The sequence below is a fragment of the Sminthopsis crassicaudata genome, chromosome 4, assembly GCF_048593235.1.
Source record: "Sminthopsis crassicaudata isolate SCR6 chromosome 4, ASM4859323v1, whole genome shotgun sequence".
Lineage (NCBI taxonomy): Eukaryota > Metazoa > Chordata > Mammalia > Dasyuromorphia > Dasyuridae > Sminthopsis > Sminthopsis crassicaudata.
Window position 1 is genome coordinate 431,386,802 of NC_133620.1, and position 14,512 is coordinate 431,401,313.

At 51.1% G+C, this 14,512-nt stretch overlaps 2 protein-coding genes across 7 annotated transcripts in view; one reads left to right on the forward strand and one right to left on the reverse strand.

Moving 5' to 3' along the window:
• Positions 1-8,973, reverse strand: part of LOC141539807 (rho-related GTP-binding protein RhoC) — an 11,681-nt gene extending 2,708 nt beyond the window's left edge. Inside the window, exons 1-10 of one of the 3 annotated variants that reach the window (XM_074263079.1) lie at positions 8,627-8,965; positions 7,228-7,342; positions 6,517-6,813; positions 6,013-6,125; positions 5,646-5,730; positions 5,086-5,204; positions 4,786-4,849; positions 4,491-4,598; positions 4,131-4,282; positions 45-208 (exon numbers count right to left, since the gene is read on the reverse strand). In XM_074263079.1, the coding sequence (XP_074119180.1) occupies positions 45-208; positions 4,131-4,282; positions 4,491-4,598; positions 4,786-4,849; positions 5,086-5,204; positions 5,646-5,730; positions 6,013-6,125; positions 6,517-6,813; positions 7,228-7,342; positions 8,627-8,946 (1,537 nt within the window). In that variant the 5' untranslated portion in view covers positions 8,947-8,965. Of the gene's footprint in view, positions 1-44; positions 209-2,560; positions 3,065-3,218; positions 3,528-4,130; positions 4,283-4,490; positions 4,599-4,785; positions 4,850-5,085; positions 5,205-5,645; positions 5,731-6,012; positions 6,126-6,516; positions 6,814-7,227; positions 7,343-8,626 lie in introns of those variants that run through there. The other 2 variants (XM_074263080.1, XM_074263081.1) reach the window with 2 other exon arrangements.
• Positions 8,974-12,638: 3,665 nt separating this feature from the next.
• The window catches only part of TAFA3 (TAFA chemokine like family member 3), a 10,228-nt gene continuing 8,354 nt past the window's right edge, over positions 12,639-14,512 (forward strand). For all 4 annotated transcript variants that reach the window (XM_074263082.1, XM_074263085.1, XM_074263084.1 and 1 more), the window contains exon 1: positions 12,639-13,580. The gene's annotated coding sequence lies outside the window, so the exon portion shown is untranslated. The remainder of the gene's footprint in view (positions 13,581-14,512) is intronic.

The following is a 14,512-nucleotide window of genomic DNA, read 5'->3' on the forward strand; positions in this document are numbered from 1 at the left end:
TCATCACACCTTCCTATCGCACAGGGCCCAAGTCTGGCCCTCACCGGGAAGGAAGAATCCCTTTCTCCTCGTTCCCTGGGGAAAGAGGCTGATCTGGTGGCCACTCTTTAAATTCCCAAATGCTTTCTGCCTTGAGGAAGAGGGCAGCTCTGGAAACCTGATGAGCTTTGGGGGTTGGGGGAGGATTGTAATCCAGCTGGGAGGGGCTCTAAAAGGAGAATAAATAAGGCTTAATCTAAGAGCAGTGCAGGGAGGGGGAAGGGAGACAATTGGGGAGGAGGGAGAGAAAGGAAATCCAATTCTGACACCGAATCTCCGAGGGGTATGTTCTCAGTTTCACTTAAGGACTGCTGCTTACTACCACTGCTCCTTCACTCCAAGTGCAGCCAGGTTAAACCAAAGCCCCTCCAAAGCCCCTTAGGCCTGGAACTTCCCTTTCTCCAGGAACCTTTAATCAGAGTAAAGGGAAAACATTTCAGGAGTATGGAAATACTGACCCCAGGGTTAACTTGGCTGTATGTATTAGGATGGGGGAGGGGGGAAAAGTTACAAATCAGGATGAATATTCAATCCATCCCATGAGTCTCAAAGTCTCAGTTTATTCATTTGTAAAATGAAGGCTTAAATTATCTCTAGGATCCCCCTAAGCTCTAAACTTGGGGTGTCAGATTCCATTTATGGGCAGAGATGAGATCACACCGATTCTTCTAGGAAGAAAAGGGGCAAAGGCAGGAACAGATCATCCTCTCCAAATGATTCCTCCAGTCACACAAGATTTCCTCTACCCACCATCTTGCTCTAAGTCCGAATTTAAAGGAAAAGTTATCTGGATAGAAGGCTTCAGACAGAGGGGAAAGGCCACAACCCTCACTGGAGCACTCTCCCCAAAAAAGGGGCAGCACCAGATTTGGGGAAAACCAGGGGAGGAGGGGAAGGGAAGTAGAACCAGATTTGGGGAAAGCCCTCAGGTGGGGATGGGGGAAGGGAGGACTTCGAGCCAATCCCATTTTGGGGGACAAAAATTGGAGGTGATGGTCAGTCGAGAAGATGGCCAGGATTCTGTTTTTAAAAAGGAGCAAATGAATCAGGCAGGGACATGACTGAAGTCGTCTAAGCCAGAGGGGGAGGGGTATGGTGCAGTGACCTTTCCTACTGGGGGTTAAGAGGGTCAGTTCTCCCGAGTTCCAGTTCAACTCCAAAATTTACAGAGGCCCAGGGACGTAAAGTGAGCCATTGCCACCCAAGTGGAGAGGCCTGGACCTGGGAGTGACTAACCGGAGTGTTCCAGGTCTGGGGCCAACAGCTCCCGACAAAAAGGCAGGCCGGGTTGCTCTCGGACCCCACCCTGGAGGCCTTAAGTAGGCCTCCGACAACTACCCCGTTTCACTGAAGCCCCTTAGGTCCGAAGAGGCAAAGACTCGGACCGGGGCCAGAAAGAAGCCGTCTGGATTCCCCCAAAGCTGCTGCTTGTGTTTCCAGGGTGACTTGACCGGCCCTGATCGCCCCCCCCAATCCCAGACAAGAAACACTCGGGGTCTTAGTTAAACACAATCCTCAACTTTGAAACTTATTTGGAGACTGGCTATTGGGAAGAACGGTGGGAGCTGGGGGGAAGTTGTCAATGAAATCAGAATCTACTCTCTCCAATCTTGTGACAAGGCAGAGAAATTTTTAAATCGAGTGAGAAAAAAATTACTTTCGTTAACTCTCGAACAGAAATTTGGCATTTTCTTCCCCTGCGACGGCGGGCAACAAAGCACTTTCCTAACAAAGTGGCCCGCCGCCTTCCCCGAAGTGCGGGTGGGGGGAGATCCATAACAAAAAAGGGTCTGGGGTGGTAGAAGGATTTTGGGTGGGAACGAGGGGAGGGGCAGTGGGCCCGTAACTAAGACGGCTAGGTCCTCTTAGCCACCCTCCCACCCCAAGCCTGAACTCCAGAAATGCTCCAGGAGGGGGGGATTCCCGAAAACAGAATCAAACTCCGACACATAGGCAAGCAAAAAGACCATCTCGAGCCTGGCTCGGAGCCTGGTAAAGGCCATCCCCTACCCCCACCCGCACCCCCGTCCTCCTGGGAGAGGACTGCACTTCTAGCCCATTCCCTCCCTGAGAAATTGTCACGCTCCGATTCGGGGCTCGCACACCCATCTGGGAGCCAGGACGCCGGGGTCTACCTCCCAGCGCCCAGCCGCGCGGAGGGGAAGAGTTAAGGAAACCGACGGAGGGGGGAGGGGGAAGGGACAGGGTCAGGGGGCCCGGTCTGTAAGTAAAGAAAAGAGGAGAAAGGAGGGAGGAGGGGAGAGACGGAGCTGCTTTCTCTTCCCGCCCCCCACTCAGCCCCTCATCCCAACGCAGCCCACCGGGCATCCACCGGGCAGAGCAAACGGGACCCTTCCCCAGCCGAAGAGGGGCTCGGCCACCGGCCAGAGCTGAGGCTCCCTCGCTTCCTACCTGGCTCCGAGGAGCACAGGCCGGAGAAGGAAGGGGAAAGCTGCCGGGCTGCCCCCCGCCCTCATCCCCAGGACAAGTTCGCCGGATCCCCAGCCCCTTTCCCCGGTACCTCGGGCTCCGCTCAGCGCTGCGTAGTCTCGGAGCGAGGCGAAGACTGACCCGGGGGTGGGGGCCGCCTCGCCCTCCTTGAGCGCAGCCTCGGGGAGGGGGCGGTCCGGGGAGGTGGGGGGCGGGGAGGCTGGGTCGGGCCGGAGGAGAGGGCGGGGAAAGGACGGGGAAGAGGTTGAGCTTAGGCCGAGTCCGGGAGGGACACGCCCCTCTCCCTAAATCCTCCAGTCCTCCCCCCTAGCCCGGGTCCAGGTGGCCGGACCGCTTGCACTTGGTTACCCACATTTAAGAGGAAGAGTTGGGGGGAGCCAGCGGGAGGGCTCGGGAAAAGGTGGCAGGGTAGATAGATGGCCAGACCCAGGGATTAGGGGGTGCCCCAGGGCACAGCTGTGGAGCGGCTACGGGAAAGTTGGGAGAAGCTCTGGGCGGGGAAGAGTCCGGAAGCGGCCCGGGCTGCCCTCCCGCGGCCAACTCCGCCGGCTCTCCCGGGTCCCCACCTGCGGCTAGGAGGGGCTTGGAAAGGCCGGCGAATGGAGAGGGAAGGAGACAGGCAGGCAGCAGGCCTGCCGGGCCACTTCTCGGGATCTCCTTCCCTCTCCGGAGGCCCAGTCCCCTCCTGGTCTCAGCTTTTCCCCAAAGTAGAGACGCACGCACGCAGGTTTTGGATCCGTTTGATTTATTTACACACATCCCTGGGTAAGATAGAGCCAGCTGACAATCCCTGCCCAGTGAGAGTCCCACCGGACAGTATTGTGGCACCAGCCGCAAGGTCTGGGCTGGGCCGGAGCCGGATTCTGAAGAGGCTGAGGGAGGAGGCCCCTCAAGTATAGCTGCCAGGCCCCCCTAACGGGATGACGAAGACAGAAATATCATCAACAGAGCCCATTTTGTTATTGGGGAGCCGCCAGCCCTGCTCCCTGGAGATGCCCCTGGCCCCCAAGACCAGGGCTTGGGCCAGTGCAGTGTACCTGCCAGGAACATACACGTGCTCAGGTTACCTCAGAACCATGATGGCACCTTACATTTGTATCATCTTTCTTTCAGCTTCTAAAGGGCCTTCCCATCTACCATCTCACAACTTCCATATTTAAAGTTGGTATTCTTTTTTATTTTTTTATTTTTTATAGTTTTTTTTTTATATATATTTTTTTTTATTTTTTATAGTTGGTATTCTTAGTTTTTTTTTATTTTTTATAGTTTTTTTTTATATATATATATTTTTTTTTATTTTTTATAGTTGGTATTCTTTATAGACTCATAACTGAGAGCCTCAAAGACCTTGGAGATTGTAATCTGGCCATTTTATGGCTAGATGGGGATGAGGAAACCCAAACTAAGCAAATCTAAAGCTTGCTTAAGATCTCAGAAGCAATACTAAGCTGAGATTTTTGTATTATCCCCATTTTACAAGTGAGGAGATTAAATGTAGAACAAGCTAGGGGTCTTACTGTAGATCACCTGGACAACTGGACCTTCTGGTGCCCAGTCCAGTGCTTGAGAAACACAGGCAAGTAACATGCATGAAGACTTGTAGGATTGGACTTTTCTGTCATTTTTCCATCCAATCTCACCTGCTGGGATCATTGGGCTCGTAGCTGGACAGCACTTTGTCCACAGTGGAAGCCACATCTTTGTCATTGTTGACATCCCATAATCCATCTGTTCCCAGGATTAACACATCATCTGGGCAGTGCTCATACTGGGTGAGGTCATACACCTGTACCTGGAGAGGTTTAGGATGGGGTGGGTAAGTAGATAGGTGGGTCAGATATTCACTGGAGCTGGAGGGTAGGAAAGTCTGGAGGACAGGACAAAAGGCTAAAGAGGGATCATTGTGTAAACCTTGATGAAATTTGAACAGGAGTGTTATGGGCTTTTAAAAGTCGGGGAAGTCCAGGGGTGGGTGTATAATAGGATTGTTTACAGCTCACCTCTGGGAAACAGGAGAGGAAGGGTTTGACAGGCAGAGTAGAACTGCACACTTTTAGATTATGGTCACCCAAGCCTCGGGTCACTCCGATGGTGGCCATTACCCGAGCCTGAAAGGAATGAGTACTAATTTAAATTCTTCCTCACAGCTTACAAGACCATTTGCTCACACTACGATTCTCCAGCTCTAGAAAGGTTTTTAAAAAATAATCTTTTTTTGTAGCCCTGCCTTGTCTCATTTCCTTCCCTCTCTCCATCCCTTATCTATCACATCCTTACTTCTCGCTAAGACTTTACCTTTTTGCCTTCGCCACAAACCAGGGGAAACCTGAGATCTTCCAGTTCGATCTTTTTATAGGCCCTGGGGAGGGGGAAGCAGGGAAAGTATTACCCAGATATCAAACTACTTCATCCCCCTAAGTAGAGGCCACCCTAATTCTCACTCAGCTTCCCTGGGAAAGGAGCCTCTGTCCTTACAACCAATACCCAGCCTCTGCCTAAAGTAGTGAGGCTCCTGGGTTACCCATGGGAAGGGCCTCCCAGTGATGAGGAGATGAGGGGACCAAGCAATAATTACTAGCCGAAAGGCAGCATTACCAGCCAGTCATGCTCTGGTCTCGATACAGCATTCGTTGACCCAGCTCTTTTGGCTGGACTCTCCGAGGGAACTGGAGGTGGGTGAACTCATTGCCCAGTAGCTCTGGCTTCAGGAAACCCTGATGGATTGTGGCAGGGTTTGGTGAGGAGCAAATCGCATCCAAGAGAATTGGGGGAACAGGAGGGGCCCAGGTTATGTCACATCATCCCCTACTCTTCACATCATTTATCAGTGCAAGATAAGTTTAGTTCTTAGGGCACAGAAGGGTGATTCCTTCACAGTGACTAAAATATCCCCCTTCCCATCCAGTGCATTTTCTTCCCTCCTTTCACCTTTTACCTTAATCCCTTTCCTCAACTATGAATGCAGAATATGAAATTGAAATGCCCCATCATATAATCCTCTCATTTTAGACTTTCCCCAGCCCAGAGGATAGCCACTCATTACAGCAGGAGAAACTGAAGCAAAGTCTGTATCTGAAATAAAAGGCATGGTAGCCCTGGAGAAACTGAAGTCCAGGAGGGGTGCAGGGGAAAAGTGAGGGTTGCCTCTCACTTACAAGGAGCTGCAGTCTTTGTCTTTCTGTCTCAGGGGTAAACTCCCGAGACATTGGAATGATGTCCCCATTTCGAATAATGATAGCCCTAGGATGAAGGAAGGCAATGTAGAACCAGCTTCAAGATCAAACCAAAGCTGAAGAGTCTCTGGCCAGACCTCCTCAGATTTATTGCTCCAAGACAGGCCTGCCCAGACCTTCTCCCAGGAATTCCCCCGGAAATTCTTTTGTCCCTAAATGCCATCCCCCTGCTATCTCTGACCTCTCCTATCTCCCTGCCTTTTTTATGCCTGTAGTTTCTTTGTTCTCATAGCCACTGTGACCTTTAGCCCTCAAAACCAGGTTCCAGCTCCATTCTTCTTGCCCATACCTGCTGTCTCCAGCATTGGCCACATACATCTTCCCTAGGAGGTAGACCACAACCAGAGCACAGCAACCACCGACTGCATGCTGACCCTTCTGCTCTCGTGCCATGTGCTCATCCTACCATCAGGGAACGGTGGGAGAAGTGTGAAGGTAAAGAATTGGCAGTAAAGAGGCTCATCTCAACCCCAGGGAAGAACTGTGACCCAAATCTGTCCTGACTAAACTGTTGGTATGACAAAGGGATATAGTATAGGGGGGGAGGTTCTGCTTAGGGAAGAAATGTCAGAAATGAATGGAATCCACAGAATTGGGAGAAAGGAGGGAAAATCTCTTAATTTCCCTTTCCTTAAATCTTTTTAAGGTTGAGCTCAGATTCTTTGAACCTCTCCCTTTGTGGCATAGGGGTACCTTCCAGCAGCATCTGCCCTCCCCCATCAGGTCCACAATGACTCCCTCCTGAGAGCTAAAGTGTCTCCCTCCCCACCCAGGTACTCTTCTTGCCTCTTACCATGAACTGGAAGGCATTCTCAATGGCGCCCACTACCAGGCTCTCATGGGTCACCTCTTTCTGCAATGGCCAGCAGGGCTGGGACCCACCGGGACATGAGGATTCCAAGGAGACAGAAGCCTCAGTAGTGGATGGAAGGCACAGAGGGGGTGGAGCAGGGTCCTGCAGGATCTCCACCAGGCCCCGAAGCTGTTCCCGGATATATCGATGAAGGAGTCTGGAGGCCATCTCTGCTGCCCCAGCCCCTGCATGGCCGTCAAACAGGCCCCAATAGTGGAAGCAGAGACCCTGATGGCCCTGAAGAGAAATGATGGAGAGGGTGAGATGGGTAGGAAAAACTTGGAGGGGACCAACCCAGGTCAATGAAGAACAGGATGAGAGAAAAACATCAATGTCAGTTTGATGGGAGCAGAGGTTAAGGGTCAGAAATGTGAGGTCAGATAGAATCAAGACCAAAGGTCAAACTAGTAGTAAACTAGTAATTAGCAAGGATTGGAGCACTCATGTTGTAAACGGATTTCTTAAATTTTCTTAAAGGGAGCTCAAGGCCAACTCTAGGAATTAAAAAAAAAAAAAAAAAATCAAAAAATCCAAAGCTGAAGTGAGACAGTCAAAGCTGAGCAGCTGGCTAATTAAGGTTGGGGGCCAAGGGTTTCCATAATGATTTCAAATTTGGGAACTGTGAAGAGGTCAGGAGCATGAGGAACTCACCTGGTCCTTGATGGATTTCCCTGGCCCACCCATTCTGGCCTGTCTGCCTTCAACATAAACCACCTCACAGCATGCCTGGTCCTCATTATGCCGACTCTTGCCTGCGTTAATGACCCTGCCAGGCCAGATTGACCACATCAGGTTGGACACACAGCCAGAGACCCGGAATAGTCCCCCTCCCCCATCATCTCCAGCTTACTAGCCAAGTGTTGAAAGGTCAGAGCTGGCCTGGGATATAGGCCAGAAACAGGCACAAGGATTGGATGGAAGGGAAATATACCCGGAGCCTTAGTTTGGGGGTTCTACTTCCTATCTGACAGAAGTTCCATTCACTACCTCCCCTCACACCTCATCTTGACAAGGGAGAAGTTAGAAGTTAGTTAGGGTTACTCTAACTTTAAGAAGATACTATAATGGGGCTGGAGGAGAGAAGAGGAAAGGAGGGGAAATTTTACTTCCTCACTCCTGCCTCCTATATCCTCCAGGAGGAAAACCCAGCCCTCTTTGGGCTACAGATTCTAAAATGGGACAGGGAGCGCACTCTGGTCCTTTGCAAAATGGGGAAGTGCAGAAAAAGAGGAATGACAGGGGAAGAAGAAGAAGACAGCCTTCCCGGGTATACCCACGGCACACAGCCCCTTCCACCAGGAAAGCTCATGCCGGGAGTGAAAGTGGGGGTGGGGAGCATTATGTCACTACCCCCACTTCCCTCCATCAATCCCATCCCACTTCAAGTTTTGGCTTTCTCTGCAGAGACATTAAAAATGCATCCCAGGGTGGGAACCCGCCCGGATTCTAACTCTCCAGGCTGCAGAGCTAGCCTAGGTCCCGGCGAGGTATTCTCTAGTTCCTCCCCGCCCCCCACCTGCCCCAACACCTCTACTACCTCCCCCCTCCCCAAGGGAGCGGGGCCGAAGCTTCGAGTCCCAGGCTATTTCTGGGTGTGGAGGGGGAGGGGAATGGCTGGTCGCGAGGCCAGGAGTCAGCGCGGGGGGTGCTCCCTGGTTCCAGTTTAGCTCCTGTCTTAACAGATCCCCCTCCTTTTTTTTTTCCTCTCCCGCACTCTATTAACTGCCAGCTTTTGAGCCGAGAAGCGAGCAACTTATAGCACAGGTTTTGCAGCCTCGCCCTCTGCCTCCCGCTCCGGGATGGGGGGGGGGGGGTTGGGATCCCAGGAAAGAGTGGAGGGCGTGAACGGGGTCCCCGAGTGGTAAGACTTTGGGGACACCAGCCTCGAGTCGGGGCATCCCCAAAAGAGACAGGGTCCGAGGGACAGGGGCAGGGAAGGAGAGTGAATCTCGGGATTTCAGGGACAAGTCTGGGGGAGGGGAAGAGGAGGATCTCGGGGTCCGGGCCCCTAAAATGTCATTTTGGAATGGGCCCAGGGCGGGGGGCTCACTCGGCATAGCCAGTTCTCCAGGGTAGGCGGCGGCTTGTATCCGGGGGGCTCTGCACGACCCGGCCAGCGTGGTCTTCCGCTCGTCTTAGCCCCCCCGGGCTCAGCTGCAAGAAGGTCGGTCGAGAGAAACTCCCCCGACTCTCCACAGCGCCCCCAGATGACCTGCTTTCGCTTTCAGCCCCTGCCGGAGGGCTTCGGGGTGCCGCTGGGGGAGCAGCGGGGACGGGCGACGCTGCAGTAGGGAGGTCTTTGGACCCAGACCCCGGTGGCCCCCCGGAGCTGACCAGGTGCGCCACGGCGGAGCGCACTCTGTTTAGCATACTGCTCCTCTTGGCTTCGCCCCCAGACTTGGCCCTGCCCTAAGAACGCCCCACCCCTGAGGGTTCTGGGAGGGATCTGACACCAGCCCTTCAGATCCCGGAACGGGGTGATCTCTAAGCTATGCTTGACTCTCCATCACTGGCTCCCACTTCCCCCAGGCCAGCTGCGGAGTCGCTGAACCTGGCCAGCATCACCTAGCCCCTTTTCTCTTGCTTCTTCCTTTGCCTCAGTTTCCCTTCACTGACCTGGGAAGGAAAGGGATCTGTAGGGAAGTGGCCTCCAGGTCTCCCATGTACTAGACCAGACTTCATAAATTAGAAGTCCTTTTCTGAGGAGCTGGAAATCAATAAACAAAGAAAAACCCAAGTGTTTTTTTTAGTGGAGCTCTCTGAGAGTAAACCCCACCTGCAGACTAGCCTTGCAGGGGGACCTTCCTGAAGGCAGACAGCTGGACCAGATTACCTCAGTGCCTTAACTAGGTGGCTGCCCTGAGGAATTAAGTGTCTGCAACCTCTGGGTGTGAGGCTGCCTGGTGACTTGGTGTGACAACACCTCCATGTGTGGTGGGGGAGGATAGGGGAGAAGGGCAAGGGAATGACTGAATATGGGCAAACTAATTGTACATGTAATTTCCCTATGGTCATTTTCCCCATGTAGACCATCTCCTGTGGCAAAGGCTTTATTGTCACTGTCTTTTTCTCCTTCCTTCCCTACCTCCTTTCCTTTTGGTTGCCCTAGTCTCACCCCAGTCTACGTCCCCAGGATTAGAGATCTGAAGGGGCCTAAGTATTTTTGTTGTTGTTGTTTTGTTTTTTTAAAGGGGAAAAGTGGTTTAGATGATAACTGACAAAGTTCAATGGGGCATTGAGCCCGGCATGTAATCACCACTGGAGGGAGACACAGGCCAAGCTAACCCTCTTTAGTTGGGGAACCGGACAGAAAAATGGGTACCCTACAGAAATTCAGAAAAGGGAAATACTAAAATAGAGTTAGGTTAAAGTACAATAACTTATAAAAATGGAAAGGAGCTATGATTTCATCAGCTTGGAGAACTTCCTCCATCAGTAGGGATCACAAGCTGCTTGAGACACAGATTTATTCAGAGTCATTCAAATAGGAAGCCTCAAAGCCTGGACATCCTAATTCTAAGCCCAGCACCCATTAAACACTGTCATGATGCCTCCTCCCCCCCCCAAAAAAAGGTCTTAATAAATGCCTGTTGAATTGACCTGAGGGCATAGATAAGAATGTCACTATATGTCAATTTTCCAGAAATACCTAGTTCTTATTATTCAGTGTTTCTGGGGCATCTCTCTGCTATCTTGTGTAGCTCTTCTTTATGCTTTACATTCCTCACCCAACACAAGATATATATATATATATATATATATATATATATATATATATATATATATGTATGTGTGTGTGTGTGTGTGTGTGTGTCTATGTATCTGTATATTTATATACAGATATAGATAAATAGTCAGGACCTTGTAGCCTTAACTGAAGAAGATAGTTAGTCATTTCACTTATAATCAAAATCTCTCCTCACCCTGATCCCTTCATCTTCACTCTCCACATTCTTACAGAATTCTAAACTTTTAGATCTGGAAAGGCTTTTAAGAGACCACCTAGTTCAATCCATATCTGAAGAAGGTGATACCAGTAAATCAATTTACTTTTTAACTCTGAGATTCTTTGATTCTGTGAATCATGCAAACTCATTGCTCCCAAATCAATTACAATGGATGAGATCTAATTTCTCCACTATTAACCAAACTTTCTTAAGTCAGTCACCTCTGATAGTTAGGCTTCAGGATGTTGCTTTATTTTTATTTTATTTTATTTTATTTATTTATTTATATTTTTGAGGCTGGGGTTAAGTGACTTGCCCAGGGTCACACAGCTAGGAAGTGTTAAGTGTCTGAGATCAAATTTGAACTCAGGTCCTCCTGAATTCAAGGCTGGTGCTCTATCCACTGCGCCACCTAGCTGCCCCCTAGGATGTTGCTTTAAATGACCATTTTGCCATTAATGTAGAGAGAAGGAACAAAAAGAGAAGACAGTGCAATATAATAGAGAAAGCACTGATCATGGAGTCTGAAGATCCTATTTTGAGCTAAAGGCCAAAGTAACCTTATGGTAGTCATTTAATTTCTTCTGTCTGAGATTGCCAAAATTCCTTTCTAGCTCGCTATATAAGATCGATCAATTACTGACCTACTAAGTGCCAGAAACTTTGTTGAGTATTGGGGACACAAAGACAAAACTGAAACAGTCCATACCCTCAAGGGGCTTACTTTCATTAGGAAGTAACACTTACATTGCTAAGTAGTCATAATAATGAACATTGACATGGCCCTTACTGTGTGCAAAGTGGTAAACTCTTTTCATTTCTTTTGATTCTCACAACTCTGGGAGGTAGGTGTTCTTTTACAGAGGGAGAAACTGAAATGGAATTTAAGTGACTTGTCCAAGGTCATAGAGCTAGTAAAAATCTGAGGCTAGATTTGAACTCACAACATCCTGACTCCAGTTCTAGCACTCTACTCACTTTTATTCAATCAGGTCCAAACCTTTCATGACCCTATTTAGGATTATTTTTGGCAAAGATATTGGACTGGTTTGTCCTTTCTTTTTCCAGATGAAGAAACTGAGGCAAATAGGGTGAAGTGAATTGTTCAGGGTCACACAGGTATATAAATTCGGGAGGCAGATTTGAATTCAGGAAAATGAATTTTCCTGACGTCAAGCCCAGAACTCTATCCATTGCTCTGACCTATTTGACAAGACAGCATAGTAGGGCAATCAGGAAAATCTTTTTGTGAAAGAAACTTGAACTGAATTTTAAAGGAAAATTAGTCATTCTAAGAGGAAGAGAATGAGGAGGCTGACTATTCCAAACATGAGGGACAGTAGGGCATAGAGTAAGGAAATGGAGTGAGAGCATCAAGTGAGCCAAGACTGTTGCTGGGTGGCGACTAATGCATGAGAAGAGTGGCGTGGTAGGAAGAGCTAGGTTGTTAAGAGCTTTCAAAGTCAGAGAGAGTTTTTATTTGATCCTAGAGGTAATAGGGAGCCATTAAGGATTTATTGAGTAGGGAAACGACATGGTCAGATCTGCACTTTGGGAAGAGCACTATGACAGAAGGAGAAATATAGCTCCTAGAAGCCAAAAAACTTGCTAATCAGTTAGGTTTCCTCCCACAATTAGGAAGCTTTTCGCTTGCGGTCAAAAACAGTAGTGGGTGTGGAGGGAAACAGGGTGGTGTGATGAGCTGAGGCTTAGAGGATCACCAGCCTGAAGATGCAATCAAAACCAGAATCTTCTCTATCTCTGAGTGGTTTTTGACTAGAGGCAGACCAGAATCTAGGGGTTCAATGGTCTTGGGTCCCTGGGGAAAGGCTGGGAAAGGTGGGGGGAGAGAAGGTGAGGGCACATAAATGCCCCAGAGTTCTCTGCCTTATACTAGTTAGTTTGGCTGTTGACTGTGGGCTGGAGGGAAGAGAAGGGGAGCTGGTGGGGGGGGGATCCTTTTTTGTGTCTTTGCCAGGGAATCCAAAGCCACACTCATTCACGTTGTCCCTGATAGCCTGGCTTGGAGCCAAGGCATAGACAGTGGGTTTTTTTATGATTGATTTCCTTTATTCCCTCCTCTTTCTAGTCTCCCTGAAAATATAAATACAGTTTTATTTCTTGGAAGGGGAATTTCTTTTGTTTCAGGAACTTAGAAAAGAAATCTTTCACAGCTGTGCTCCTAAGCCCTGGGAGACTGCATTAAAATACGGGTCTATTAAAAGTAACCCTTAGGCCCCTCCTGGCACCCCCGCCCCCATGTTGCACCTTGGCTGACTGTCTACCTGCTCCCCAGTTCTGCCCCAGTTCTGTCACCGCCCTTCTCTCGGGCGCTCCGAGGGTGCATCAGGGAATGGGCTAAAGAACGGAGTCGTTTCCGAGCCGGAAGGGAGCTTAGAGACCCCAGAGCTTGGGACTCGGAGCCGGGAGGATCTTCCCTCAGATTTGTCCGCGTGAGCTCCTTCAGCGGGGGATCAAAGGTTGCCTCCCGATACAGGAGCCAGGGGCGAGGGACGCGCGGAGGATGGGGGGCGAGGTGTTCCCCGGTCCCCTCCTTCCCGGTGCGGCCGCCAGAGGCCGCTGCTCCCCGGTTCCCGCTGGCCGCCCCCTCACGGACGCCGGTCCCGCCGTCCCCGCTGTCCCGGCTGGGGTTCTGGCGGCTTAGGGGGCTCGGCGGCGCTGCGCCCGGCGCTGTCCCAGGAGGAGTGGTGGCAGGCTGCTGGCGGGGCTGCAGGGCTCCGGGCGCGGAGGCGGCCCGCAGCGGACACGCACGCAGCGGCTGCGCGCTTTTTAGCCTTTTGGGGCCGGAGAGCCAGAGCGAGAGGGAGCTGAGGCGAGCTCCGCAGAGCTGGGCTGGGCCGGGCCCGGAGCGGCACCCTGGGAACGGCTCGGCTGGAGCGCAGCGCAGGGCGACGGAGACCCAGCGCATCCGCACGGTACCCACGGAGCGAAGCCGGGCAGTGACTGCAGGGCGGCAACGGCCGGCTCCCGGCTCAGGTCCCGGGTCCGGAGCGTAGGAGCAGGGGGGACCTCGGCTCCGGGCAGAAGCGGCCGCAGGTACGAGGCTCGAGGACGCTCCAGGTGTGGCGGACTGGGAGGGTTCGAGAGGGGCTGGGGGGGGGGGAGTGGAAGGAGTCCATCCCATAGGCTAGGAAGAGACTGAGGGTAGCGGATGGCCCCATCTCCACACCGAATTCCTTCTGTGAGGCTGGGCACTCTGGCGATGACCGGGGGAACAGAGAGGGAGAGGAGGGTCTCGTCTCTGCCAGAGTCCGAGTGGTGACTTGGTGCCATGATCGTCACCCTCGGACAGGAGGAGAAATTGAGGCAGGAGCAGACACCAAATTCTTCCATGTCTAAGGGGAAACAGACCACTTCCCCATCCCCCCAAGGAGAACCTACTTTCTCTAATTGTTCATGAAAGAGGGAGTGAATGGCGGAGGAAGACTTAGAAAAGGCCTCCATTGAGGATGCCAATCTGCTTCCTTCCAGCGTCCTTTCCTCAATGTCCGCACGGTTTAGGACCCCTTGGAGGCGGGGGCGGCATTCCTGCAGATTGTGCGAGTTGGGGGAATGGGCCAGCAAAATCGAGGGGTACAGGAGATAATCAAGATGGTATTATTTATAGGCAGAAAGAAGAGGTGACCAGATCTAGCTGAGTGATCTTTCTGATCCACAGAGCTCCTCCTACCTCCCAAACTGTGTGGACGTTAACCCAGGGAAAAATGGACACACAAGAAGGATTTTCCTCCTCTCAGCTCCCTTTCTCTTCCCTCCCTTCAAAACATCTTATATTCTTCCAACTAGGTGTAAAGTGAAATGTTATCAGCTATGACAAGGTCACTGACTCCATCCCATACTCATGGAGACCTGGGAACAAAAATACCAGGGTCCCTCCCCCAACTTCGTAGTCCTGAGCCTCATCTTTATGCTTTAATTCTTACTGCCATCTCTCCATCTCTCTCCTCTCCTTCTCTTTGTCTCTCTGT